Source organism: Vombatus ursinus, unplaced genomic scaffold, assembly GCF_900497805.2.
Source record: "Vombatus ursinus unplaced genomic scaffold, bare-nosed wombat genome assembly UNPS02014798.1, whole genome shotgun sequence".
Classification (NCBI taxonomy): domain Eukaryota; kingdom Metazoa; phylum Chordata; class Mammalia; order Diprotodontia; family Vombatidae; genus Vombatus; species Vombatus ursinus.
Genome location: NW_020954576.1, coordinates 55,374,541 through 55,387,735, shown reverse-complemented (window position 1 = coordinate 55,387,735; position 13,195 = coordinate 55,374,541). Strand labels below are relative to the sequence as shown.

At 41.5% G+C, this 13,195-nt stretch overlaps 1 protein-coding gene and 1 long non-coding RNA gene across 3 annotated transcripts in view; one reads left to right on the top strand and one right to left on the bottom strand.

Annotated features, from left to right (window-relative positions):
* LOC114050078 (small conductance calcium-activated potassium channel protein 3-like) overlaps nucleotides 1–13,195 on the bottom strand; it is a 284,782-nt gene that overhangs the window by 6,372 nt on the left and 265,215 nt on the right. The window contains exons 6-7 of the mRNA XM_027871626.1: nucleotides 3,001–3,128; nucleotides 2,582–2,651 (exon numbers count right to left, since the gene is read on the bottom strand). Coding sequence (XP_027727427.1) covers nucleotides 2,582–2,651; nucleotides 3,001–3,128 — 198 coding nt within the window. The remainder of the gene's footprint in view (nucleotides 1–2,581; nucleotides 2,652–3,000; nucleotides 3,129–13,195) is intronic.
* Nucleotides 1–13,195, top strand: part of LOC114050079 — a 121,633-nt gene that overhangs the window by 44,091 nt on the left and 64,347 nt on the right. The gene's annotated exons all lie outside the window — the stretch shown is intronic.

Here is a 13,195-nt window from a genome sequence, read left to right as displayed (position 1 = left end):
CTAAGTGTTATTTTCTTCAGTATTTTTTGGGGTCTCCTTTAGCAAACTGTTGACTTATTTTTCATGATTTTCTTGCATCATTCTCATTTCTCTTCCCAGTTTTTCCTCTACTTCTCTTACTTGCTTCTCAAAATCCTTTTTGAGCTCTTCCATGGCCTGGAACTGATTCATATTTTTCTTGGAGGCTTTGGATGTAGGAGCTTTGACTTTGTTGTCTTCTTCTGGTTGTATGTTTTGATCCTCTTTGTCACCAAAGTAAGATTCTATGGTCTGACTTTTTTTTGTGCTGCCTGCTCATGATCCCAGCCAACTATTTGACTTTTAAACTCTTTGTTAAGGTAGGAGTCTGCTTCCAGTGTGGAGAATGTACTATCCCAAGCTTTGGGGGTTTTGTGAAGCTATTTTCAGAGATACTTCTAGGGACCTGTAAATTTTCAGTTCTTCCAAGGTGGTATGATCAAAGGCAAGGTGTTTACTCCTTTCCTGGCCTGTGCTCTGGTCTATGAGTGATCACAAGCACTCTTTGCTGCCTTGGAAATGGGAGGAGGTTTCCTTCTCCATGCCACCACAAGCTCCTCCATGCCAGTGCTCCTCCTCTCCTCAGTACCCCCACCTAGGACTGGGATCCAGATCCAAGCACAGGCAAAGCAAGAGATTCCTGCCTTAGCACCAGCAAAGAGATCCCTGCAATCCCCATCTGATCAGCTACTTGATCCCCCCACCACCTGTGGGCTAAGAGCTCAGGAAGCAGCCACTGCCCTGGGCCCGTGCTGGGACTGGGGTGGGACCCAGCTCCTCCCTCACCTCAGTCACGGATCTTTCCTACTGGAAAAGTAGGAAAGTATTTTTTTTTTTTAGGCAATTGGTGTTAAGTGACTTGCCCAGGGTCACACAGCTAGTAAGTGTCAGGTGTTTGGTCTGAGGCCAGATTTGAACCTAGGTCTTCTTGACTTCAGGGCTGATGCTCTATCCACTGAGACACCTAGCTGCCCCTCCTACTGACTTTCTAAGTTGTCTTTGGTGTTTGTGGGTTGAGGAGTCTGGAAACTACCACAGCTCCCCTTGATTCAGTCCCCTCAGGCCTGCTGCAGGTTTGCTGAGGCCTGGTCTTTAAAGGCCTGTGCACCCATGCTGAACTGTGCTTCTGTCCCAGCCCAGCTCAATAGACCTTTCCAATCAACCATCCAGGTTGCTTTGGGCTGGAAATTTGTTTCACTCTGTCTTTTTGTGGGTTCTGCTGTTCTAGAATTTGTTTAGAGCCATTTTTATAGGTATTTGGAGGGGTTTGAAAGAGAGCTAAAGCAAGTCACTGCTTTTATTCTGCCATCTTGACTCTGCCATCTTGGCTCCGCCCTCTGTCTGACTCATATTTCTTTCCACTCCAATCCATTCTCCATTCACCCACTAAAGTGATTTTCCTAAAACACAGGTCCAATCATGTTCCTCTCATTTTCTCTGGCTATCCCCCATATCTGGAATGCTCTCCCTCCTCTACCCTGACCATTGACCTCCCTCACTTCCTTTAAGTCCCAATTAAAATCCCACCTCCTACAAGGAGCCTTATCCAACCCTTTCGATTCCAGTGCCTTCCTTTTGCTAATTACTTCCTATTTATCCTGTCTTATAGCTTGCTTTGTATTGATTTGTTTGCATGTTGTCTTGCTCATTAAATTGCAAGCTCCTTGAGGGCAGGGATTGTCTTTTGCCTCTTTTTGTATCCCCAGCACTTAGCATAGTGCCTGACACTTAAGTACTTAATAAATGTTTATTGATTGATTTTGATTGACTCATACCACCTGTGTGATCATAGTCAAGTCAATTAACCTTGCAATGCTACCTGCAATTTTCTAAGTCTTTATGTTGGGGAATAGTTGCGATTTGCATTGGTAGAGGGAGTTTCCACACTGGGAATTCCTTATACTGTTGAAAGCACAGGTAGGGACCAACAATAACAACAACAACAACAAAACCCTTACACAAACTCAACAGTAATGATAAAGAACAAAGTCAATTCTAGGTCCTGTGCTTGCATGTCCCTCCACATTCTCTTTAGGAGACTATCCTGAACTCAGGACATAATGAACCAGTCTCATTCAGTTCCATGTAAATATAACTCAGGACCTAAACTGGACAACTCAGGTTAGATTTTTATCATGGCTCCTATAGTAAGAACTCACAGAACTGTAGCTCTCACTTGGCATGTTACTCTCTGTCTGTCAATTCAGAATCGTGGCAGGACTATTACCTTTATCAGGTGACCTAGTGAATCTGAAACAATTTGTTTATCTTGGGAATAAATACCAGACTTTTGAGCACAACAGTAATTACAGTCAATTCTAAGTCTCTAGAATTTTAACCTTAAGGCTGTTTTTGTGTGTGTGTGTGTGTGGTTTTGTGTATATATGGGTTTTTGGGGGGGGGGGAGGAGTATGGATCCTAGTAGGAATCTTTCTCTGGCTTCCTAGTGTAAAGTTTTGTGGGGCATTATCTTATCCAGGTATTCCCAGCCACCCTTAAAACAAACAATCTAAATGGAAGAATCTGAAGTCTCTTGAGGGTGGCTTCAGATTCACCCACTCACCTTGGAAAGGTCTACCAGGGTGTTGGCTTGATCACTCAGCTTTCTCTGTTCCATCTTTACGCTTCTCAGCCTGTGGGAGAAAGATGGCAACGATCTCATCTTGGCCTTCATGCTAAGATGTTAAGAGATCACCTCACTCCTTTGGCTTCAGTTTCTTGACCAAATTACCCTCTCTGATTTTGAAACCTAGCATGGTTAATGTGAACACAACCTGAATCATAGACTTGGCAAGGTCCAAGGAAAGGACATGTCTTCTTTTATCTCTCTCTCCTCTCTCTCTCTTTGGGTCTACCAAGGAGAACACCAGTAGATCTAAGGTGGAAACTGTCACGGGCCTCTCTTTTCCACCACCTCCCAGGCCACTTTCTCGAGGCCTCATGAAGACCATGGGAAGTTATGTTGGGCTTGGCTCTACTTACTGGTGGATAGCTTGGAGGAACTTCCTCTGGTGTTTCCGGACTTTGGCATGGTCAATCTTTTTGAGCAGCTTGGTGTGTTTATAGATAAGCCATGTTTCTCGAAGGACATTCGCTGCGGCATTCTTTATCTATAAAAGAAAAGCAGACAGCTGAGATCAGCTCAAGTTCCTGAGTTTGTATTAAGAAGTATTTCATGTGTGTAGTTAGTTACACACTATCTGCTGTGGTCTGTTCTGGTCATCAGAATGATGAATTCTTAGAAATAGATGATTAAAATCCATCTCCCACTACACCTCTTTAGGGAACGTTTGAGACCCTGGTAACTTGAAGTTTATGGATCACAGATTAAGATTTAGCACTCAAAGGGCTTAGAAGATCATATAGCCCAACCTCCTTCATTTTACAGATTAGGAAACTGAGGCCCAGATAGATTAAGTCACTTGGCTAAGATCATATAGATAGTAGGTAGCAGAGCTAGGTATTACTGCTCGAAATCTAGTCCTCTCCTCACAGTACCAGGTTTTTTTTGTTTGTTTCTTAAGAAATTATCCCAATGACTCTTAACTTTAGGCTATAGTTGCTATTGCTATCCTTAGCCAGGATTCATTATCCAAACATTTTTCATAAATATAATTACACATCTATGACATAGCTGTTGGGGCCTGAAGAGCTCTGAGATAGTCACCCATTAGGTACACATGGTAAATCTCCATCATTCAGAGAATAAACTTATTTCCATTGGTTTTAGATGTTAATGTATCCTCTTTGGGGAAAAGTCCTCCCAACAGAATGAAAATGGAGCTATCAACAAGCCTATTGTCCCATTCCCAAATGACCCCAAACATTGAAACTGCAGTTCTCCCTGCAGATATAATTGGAACAAAACTGAAATATTTCCAACACAATTACTGAAAATCAGCTAAGATTTTTCAGAGTGAAACTGGAGCTTTCCCCCTTCAGAGGCTGCCTTCTTCTTGGTGCAATACAGTCACACATTTCTACATAAGATACTGTAATCTGTTGACATGGAAACCACTGATATCACCCGGTTCATGACTGAACTGAGACATATCAACAGTATCCAGATGGCAAGGGACAAAGTTTTCATTCACACAGAGACATCTTCAGTAACTAGTAACAAGAGCAAGGGGAAACATTTCTTATTAAACACAAGCTAAATAGATTCTTGATTAACCATTACCATTTATATCAGCCATGCAAATTAGCCCAGGCCCACAGGCCCATAGGTTCAGGGTACAGCAGGAATTAAGGCAGGTCTAGGGAAAGTCAGATGTTTATTAGAGGTGGTCTGGTAATTCACATCCATAGACTGCCTTAAGTCTCTCAAAGTACTTTCTTCCTAACAACACCTCATGAGGTAGATAGCATGGATATTATCGTCCTCATTTTATAGATATGGAAACTGAAATTTACACTAGTGAAGAGATTTGCCACAGTCACACAGATAGTAACTGTTTGAAACAAGATTTGAACCCAAGTCTAAAGACTTGTTCAGTGCTCTTTCCATTATAGTGGTATAGTGGGAAGAATCAAAAGACCTGGGTTCGAGTTCCAGCTCCCTCATTTCTTAGCTATGTGACATTAGGCAGATCACTTCATGTCTCTGAACCTGAGTTTCCTCATTTGGAAAGTGGTGATCATGATCCTTAAAATGCCCATGTCAGATGGTTGTCATAAAAAGGAAATAAGAGAATGGACATCAAAGCACTTTGAACAGAAAGTGTTTCACCAATGCCACCTAGAGAGAGGAAAACCTGAGGATACCACCTTGTGACCCTTCTGAGAATTAGGAAGTCAGGGGATACTGCCTTGTCAGAGGAGCACTAGACAGTAAAGGAAGGACAATCAAGCATTTTCACAGGTTAACTATATGGGATCATAGATCTAGGGCTGGAAGGGATGTTACAGGATGCCTACTCCACCCCTCCCATTTTACAGGTGAGGAAACTGAGGCCCAGAGAAGTCAAGTGACTTGTCCAAAGTTATAGAAGTAGTAGGAAGCTGTCAGGTTTCAAACCTAGGTCATCTAATTCCAAAGCCAGTATGTTTTCCACTGTATCATGTCCTATATGTGTATAAGGGGAAGGGGAGAGAAGAGAGAAAAAGAGTGAAAGAAGAGAGGTGGAGGAAGAGAGAGAGAAGGAGAGAGAGGGAGAGAAAGAGAAAGAGAATGAGAGACAGAGAAATAAAGGGAGAGAGAATGAAACAGAGAGACAAAGAAAAAGAGGGGGAAAGAGAAAGGAACAGAGGGAGAGAATGAGAAAGGGAAGAAGAAAAAGAGGCTAGATTATATCTTTCCCTGGCTCCATTTTGTTTTTCATAAACAGCTAATTCTTCTCAGAAACATCCAAGTGACATAAATATTGCTTTTTTGTTCAGTAAAAGTCCACTAGGAAAGTGGCTTGAAATGACTTAACTATACACCTTTGGCATTTGTGTTTCACCCAGTAGAATGTAATCTCCAGGACAGGGATTGTTGTAGTATTCTGTGTCACTAGCACCTGACACATTGATAGGCTCACAGTAGGTACTTAATAAATGTTTGTTGATTGATTGGTTGACTTGCTTGCTGAAGTGGAATTGGATGGTGGTGAGTGGAAGATGATGGCAGTGAGCATCTGAGAGGAACAGGAGGCAGGTTGGGTCTGGCAGGAAGCGGATTTGTTCTTCTCCAGGGTGAGGATGATTGGCAGGGTCCGGAAAAAGAGAAGATAGGAAGAGTGTATTTCTTCCCTTTGTATCATATGCCTGGGTGGGTAGAAGCAGTGAGAAGTAGTGGATAGTGTTGGACTTAGGAAGACCTGAGTTCAAATTCTGCCCCTGAAACTTATTTACAAGCTGCATGATCCTGGGCAAGTCAAAGAGATTCTTTGTGACTTAGTTTTTTCATCTGTCAAATGGAGATAATAATACTCATAATATCTATGATGGCTGTGTAAGATAAGGGAAGTTAAGAGACTTCACAACCTTTAAACACTGTAAATATTAGTTATTATTATTGTTGTTGTTGTTGTTGTTATTGTTGGAGGAGGAGGAGGCACATAACATGAGTACATGCCATTTTCAGATTTCTTAGGTACTTAATCCCTTATCAAAGGAAAATACTGGGCAAAGCATTGCTTTGTTTGATGTGATGGAAAGAACATTAGATTTGCAACCAAGAGACCTGGAATTGAGTAGCAACTTCAACATTTACTAGATACATGAAAATAGGCAAGAAACTTAACCTTTCTAAGTCTGTTTTCCTCATATGTAAAATGGGGAAATAACACTTGCATTATTCATCTCACAAAGTTGTAAAGAAAAGGGTTTTCTAAACTGTAAAACTTTCTACCAATGTGGATACAAATACTTGATTGATTTAGTTAGCTCACCCTTTTGTGAATGCTAATCTTATAGAATTATTGCATCTTGCAGTTGGAAAGGACCCCTAGAGACTATCTATCCAATCCATTCATTTTACAGATGAATATCATAGGGTCACAGCATTTAGGGCTGGAGGGGACCTCTGAAATAATTTACTCCAGCCATTTCATGTTTTACTGATTAAGAAACTGGGGTTAAGAGAAGCCAAAAGATTTCAACATAGTCACATAGTAAGTGGGAGAGCTGGGATTTGAACACAGGTCCTGACTCCAAAGTCAGCAGCCTCTCTGCAGCATGTTTACTGAGCTGAGAGAATAATAATAGTAATTGACAAATCTCAGAGTTGGAAGAGATCTCAGAGGGGATTCAGTTCAACCCTTACCTGAACACAAATTCCCAAATCAATAGTCAACCGATTTCTACTTGAAGATCTCCAGGAATAGAGAGCTTACTGCTTGCCGAAGCAGCCCATTCTGCATTGGGGCAGCTCTAATTGTTACAACAACAACAATAACAACAACAGCAATAACAGCAGAGGTTGAGGTCTCTTTCAATCAATGATCTTATGATAATATGATCTCACTGATTTCTACCTCTCTGATGGCTCCTTCTTATTCTCCTTTGCTGGATCTTCAATGAGGTTATATCCATTAACCCTGGGCATCCCCCAGCGGTTTGTCCTGGGTCCTCTTCTTCTATACCATCTTGCTCAGTGATCTCAGTAGCTCTCTTGGATTCAATGATCATCTCCATGCAAATGATCCCCAGATCTATTTATCTAGCCCTTACCTCTCTCTTGATCTCCAATTGCATAGGAAATGTATCAAACAGGATGCCCTGTAGACATCTTAAATTCAACATGTCCACAGCTGAGCTCATTATCTTTCCCTCCAAACCCTTCCATCTTTCTGACTTCTTTGTTAATGTTGTGGGCACTACCCCCCAATCACACAGACTCACAACCTATACATCATCCTTGATATCTTACCCTCAGTCACCTCACATAGCCAATCTGTTGCCAGGTCTAGTTATTTCTGCCTTTACAATATCTCTTATACAGGACCCCTTATTTTCTCTGACGCATTCACCACTCTGGTGCAGACCCTCATCACTTCACACCTGGATTATAACCTCCTGGTTCGTCTTCCTGACTGAAGTCTCTCCTCACTTCAGTCCATCCTGAGCTTAATTGTCTTCCCTAACCACGTATCTGACAATGTTACCCCCTACTCAACAAACTCCAGTGGCTCTCAATTGTCTTGAGGAACAGGTGAAAATCTTATATGTAAAGCAGTTAGCTGGCTCACTGGACAGAGCACTGGGTCTGGAGTCAGGAAGACCTGAGTCCAAATCTGGCCTCAGACACTGGCTAGCTGTGTGACTCTGGGCAAGTCACTTAACTTCTATTTGCCTCAGTTTCCTCAAATGTAAATGGGGATAATAACAGCACCCAACTTCCAGGGTTGTTGAGGATCAAATAAGATAATATATGTAAAGCATTCAGTAAAGTGCTTTGTATATAGTAGATACTTAATAAATGCTTCTTCCCTTCCCTTTCTTCCATTTGGCTTTTAAAGTTCTTTACAATCTCTTCCTACTTTTTAAGTCTTCTTATGCTTTACTTCCCTTTATGTAATCTATGATCTAGGGTCATTGACCCTTTTGTTCCTTTCACAAGACACTCAATCTCCCAGCTTTATACCTTTTTGCTGGCTGTCTCCAATGCCTGGAATGCTTTCCCTTCCCATTACTGCCTTCTGGCTTCCCTGGATTCTTTCAAGTTTCACCTCAAATCCTAGTTTCTACATGAGGTATTTCCCAGTCCTCCTCAATGCTAGTGCCTTTCTTCTGAGATTGCCTCCAATTTACTCTGTAGATATCTTATATGTGTATAGTTGCTTGCATGTTGTCTGTCCCATTAGAATGAGTTCCACTAGGGAAGATACTGTCTTTTGCCTTTCTTTCAGTGCTTAGCACAGTGCCTGGCACTTAGTAAGTGCTTAATAAATTGTTTAATAATAATCTTATTGGGATGTGGGAAAATCGGGACACTAATGTACTGTTGGTGGAGTTGTGAACTAATCCAACCATCCTGGAGAGCACTTTGAAACTATGCCCAAAGGGCTGTCAAACTGTGCATACCCTTTCTCCCAGCAATACCACTACTAGGTCTGTAAGAGATTAAAAGGAAAATGACTTATATGTACAAAAATGTTTATAGCAGCTCTTTTTGTGGTGGCGAAGAATTGGAAATTGAGGGGATGCTCATCAATTGGAGAATGGCTGAACAAATTGTGGTATATGATTGGGATGGAATACTATTGTGCTATAAGAAATGATGAGCAGAATGCCTTCAGAAAAACCTGGGAAGACATTCAATGATGCAAAGTGATATGAGCAGAACCAGGAGAACATTATACACAGCAACAGCAATATTGTACAACGATCAATGAACAACTTAGCTATTCTCAGCAATACAATGATCCAAGACAGTTCCAAAGGACTTATGATGAAAAATGCTATACATCTCAAGAGAAAGAACTAATGGAATCTGAATGCAAGTTGAAGCACACTTTTAAGGGGGGCTACGTTTTCTTTCACAACATGGATAATATGGAAATATGTTTTGTATAACTGCATATATATGTATATGGATATCTATATCTGTATCTATATACATATCAAATTGCTTGCCTTCTCAATGAGGGGAGAATTTTTCCTTACACTGAGCCTAAATCTGCCTCCTTTGCATACTCTACCCATTGCTCTTGGGTCTGGTCTCTGGGGCCAAACCAAAAAAAAAAAAATCTCATCCCTTTTCCACATGACAATCCTTCAACTACTTGGAGATTGCTGTCATGTCTACACTCTGGCCCCTGAAGTCTTCTTTTTTCTAGGCTATATGATCCTTTGGGTCATGTTCTTTGGGCTTCACTTTCTTCATCTATAAAATGAAGAAGTTGGATCAGGATTTTCTCAGGTGCCTATATGACTGGTTCTCATTTTATGTTATTTTATTTGCCACCCTGGTTGCTCTCCTATGGACACTCCGTAATTTATCAAGGTTCTTCCTTCCTAAACTGTGGCCCCCAGTGTTAGAACTGAATATAATTCTCCAGATGTGTTCTAACCAGACAGAGGACAGAGGGACCTATATTCACCTCCTCCTCTGGGGAAACTGTGCACCTCAGTGCAGCTCAGGATTGCATTAATTGGCTGCCACAACACTCTGCCAACTCATAATCAGTTTTCAGTCCACTAAAACCCCCATATCTTTTTCAGATAAATGGCTATCCAACCTCCTCCTTTGTCTTAGACTTGTGAAATTGATTGAGTGATTTTTTTTTATTTTACCCAGGGAAAAGCCTTCATATTTATCCCTACTAAGTTTTATCCTAATAAATTTAATCCATTGCTCTAACCTGGTAAGACCTTTGGGGATCCTGACTATCATCTAGTGTGTTAGTCAGAGGTAAATAGAGTGCCATGTTTGGAGTCAGGAAGACCTGAGTTTAAATCCAGCCTCAGATATTTACTGGCTGTGTGACCCAGGGCAACTCACTTTGCCTCTATTCAATTCAATTTTCTCAATCATAAAATGGGAACAATAACAGTGCCTATCACCTAGGGTTGTTGTGAGGATCAAATAAAATAGTATTCGTAAAGCACTTAGTATAGTTATTGACATATGGTTGATTCTATAGAAGTGCTTATTCCCTTCTCTCTCCTTTTCCCTTAGCCATCCCTCCCAGTTTGATACCATTTGCAAATCTGATAAGTGTGCCAATTATGCATGCTTGGAAAGCCTGCTGGACTTGGAGTTAGGAAGAGCTGGGTTCAAACCCTGCCTTTGACTTCTGTTAGCTTTGTGATCACAGGCAAGTCAGTTAACTTCTCTGAAACTCAGTTTCCTCATCTGGAAATGAGGGCAATAATACTTCTAGTACCTACCCACAGGGTTGTTATGGGGTTCAAATGAGATAATGTATGAAAAATGACTTGTGGATTTTAAAATGTTATGTATGGTTGCTATCACATTATTATCATTAATTGTTATTAATTATTATCAATATTAATTATTATTAATTGACGAGTAAGCTGAAGCTCAGCGACATGATTGGCCTTGCCCGAGACCATAAAGTAAGTTAAATGACAGAACTAGAATTCAAATTTGGAACTTCTGAATCCAAGTCCAACCCCCTTCCCACAGGCCGTGGAGCAGCCAGGAAACTCCATTGCTGAGGTCATCCCTGCCAGATCCAACATTTAGGAAAGAGGGGGAAGGAAGAACTCCGAAAGCCAGAGGAAGGCTGCTGTTGGTTCCTGAATTTCCACCAATCACAGTCCAGAGAGAGGAAGCTGCAGAGGCAAGACTAGAGCCCAAGGCCAAGACCCATTAGAAGGGGCTTCGCACTCTGCCAATTTCTACAAAAATCCTAGGAATGCATACACTTTGGAAGTGCTATCCAGCTGGAAGGGGCCTGAGAGCTCTTTGGCAATCACAGGCTATCCCTAGGCAGACTGAGAGAACAGGTGGAATTGGCCAACACTTGGTGGTGGGTTCCCCGTGTGGAAATCATAGCACTGCAGAGGCCTCATTAGAGGCATTCACATCTTTTTTTATGGCTTTGGATGTAAGGGGAATGTGTGCAAATATGTTTAAGAAAGTGTAATGTTAAAGGAAAGTGCTGGTTGCTGTCTTGCAAATTAATTGCCAGCAAACGGCCTAGCACAAAGCTAAATGGATCGATATCTACAAGAGAAGAAGAAATAGGCTTTTAACTGCAGAGAACTTTTCCAGTCCAGCAGTAGTTGTGACAGGAGCCTGTCCCCACATCAGTCAGTGGAGTCCTTCTTTGGGCTGAGGGGAGAGCTGAGATTTCCTCTTCTTTGAATGAAAGCCCTCTATTCTCAGGATGGTTTGGAGACTCCATAAAAGCCTGGGTTTGAGGGATGCTTTTAGAAACAGCATTTCCATTTCCAAAATGTATGTGGGCCTCCTCTGGGAACCCAGAGCCGGAAGACATGGCTAGAAAGATGAATATGGACATGGAGCCCAGAGAAGAGAAATGAAGAGAAGACAGGGATGCTAAAGTCTAGGACTCCATGGCCTTTTGACTAGTGCTTTCACAGGGGATAAGGAGATGGGCCTGGAGTCAAGAAGAGCTGAGTTCAAATCTGACCTCTGACCTTACTAGCTGTGTGACCTTGGGTAAGTCACTTAACCTTCTTCGCCTCAGTTTCCTCATCTGTCAAATGAGCTGAGGAAGGAAATAGCAAACTATGCCAATATCTTTGCCAAGAAAACCCCAAATGGGGTCATGAAGAGCCAGACATGACTGAAACAAAGGAACAGCAGCAACAGGTTAATCCTTCCACCAATACCATCCTCTTCAGGTCAGAGGAAGGACAATCACAATGCCTCCAGCCCTCAGGTTTTAACCAACAAACAAGTAGGGGCACTCTCATAGAATCACAAGGTGTTAGAGATGAAAGGGTCTATAGAGGTTATCTGGTGCAACCCACCAACCCACCCATTTTACAGATGAGGGAGCTGAGGCCCAGCAAGAAGTGCTCAAGGGCACATGGCCAGGGAGAGAGAGATGGGACTGAACCCAAGGCTTCTGACACCCCTCCCCCCCACAGCCTATTGAGAGGGATACAGCTGGGCATGATCGCTTAAGTATTTGTATAGACAATGAGCCTTAAGCAACAAAAGAAGCCTCCAGTATTAAGTTCTGAATTTTTCTGATTCCAAAATGTTTACATGAAGATATATTTTTATTTCTTTCTCCAAAGAAACATGTGTGGGAAAGAATACTGACCTTTAGGTCTTGTCAGAAGAACCAAGTTCAAATCCTGGTTTATGTGCTCAATAGTAATATCTAATTTTGTTGTTATTGTTGAGTTCTTTCTTTCTTCCTTTCTTTCTTTTTCTCTTTCCTTCCTTCCTATCTATTGAAGATATTAACTATTATCATTATTATTATTACTACAACCTAAAATAAATTATCTTAAGTGCTTTGCAAACTTCAAGAAGCTATATAGGATTCTGGATTCTGAAAGGGACCTCAGATATTATCTAGCCCAACCTTTCCATTTTATAGTGAGGAAGCTCAGGTCCATTTAGAGAGGTAACTGACTTGCCCAAAGTCACAAAGGTAGTAGATGGCATAGGTGGGGTCTGAACCTTAGTTGTTTGGCTCCAAATTCCTTGCTCTTTTGTGTGTGTTTCCTTCAATTACCTTTAAATACCATTACTACAACTACTGGTGCTGCTGCTGCTGCTGCTACTACTACTACTGTCATATAAACCAGTGATTGTTGTTATAACCTTATTGGGTCATTTAGAAGAAAGCTGAAGAAAGAAAACATTGTAATCATCAAACATCTAAAAAGGGTAATTAAGGACATAGTAACAGCCTTGAAGGGCTTTTAACTAGAAGAAGGATTAAATTTGTTCTGTTTGGCTCCTGAGGACAGAAGGGGAAGTCGTGGAGGGGGGGGAGAGGGCAGGGTGTATAGACTTGATGTAAGCAAACATTGACTGGTAATTAGAACTGTTCAGGAGTAGAATGGGCTGCCAGGAGAGGTTAGTGGGTACTTCCTCACTAGAACCCCAAGGAGAGGCTGGATGACCACTTATTGGCTATGAGCTGTGAGTTGGATCAGATGACCTCTGAGGTTCTTCCTTCTGACTCTGAGATTATGCAATTCCAGGTATTAGAAAGGGAGAACAGAAGCAACAGATCTGAGTCCCTGGTTTTTTTTTTTTTTTTTTTTTTTTTTTTTTTTTTTTTTTTTTTTT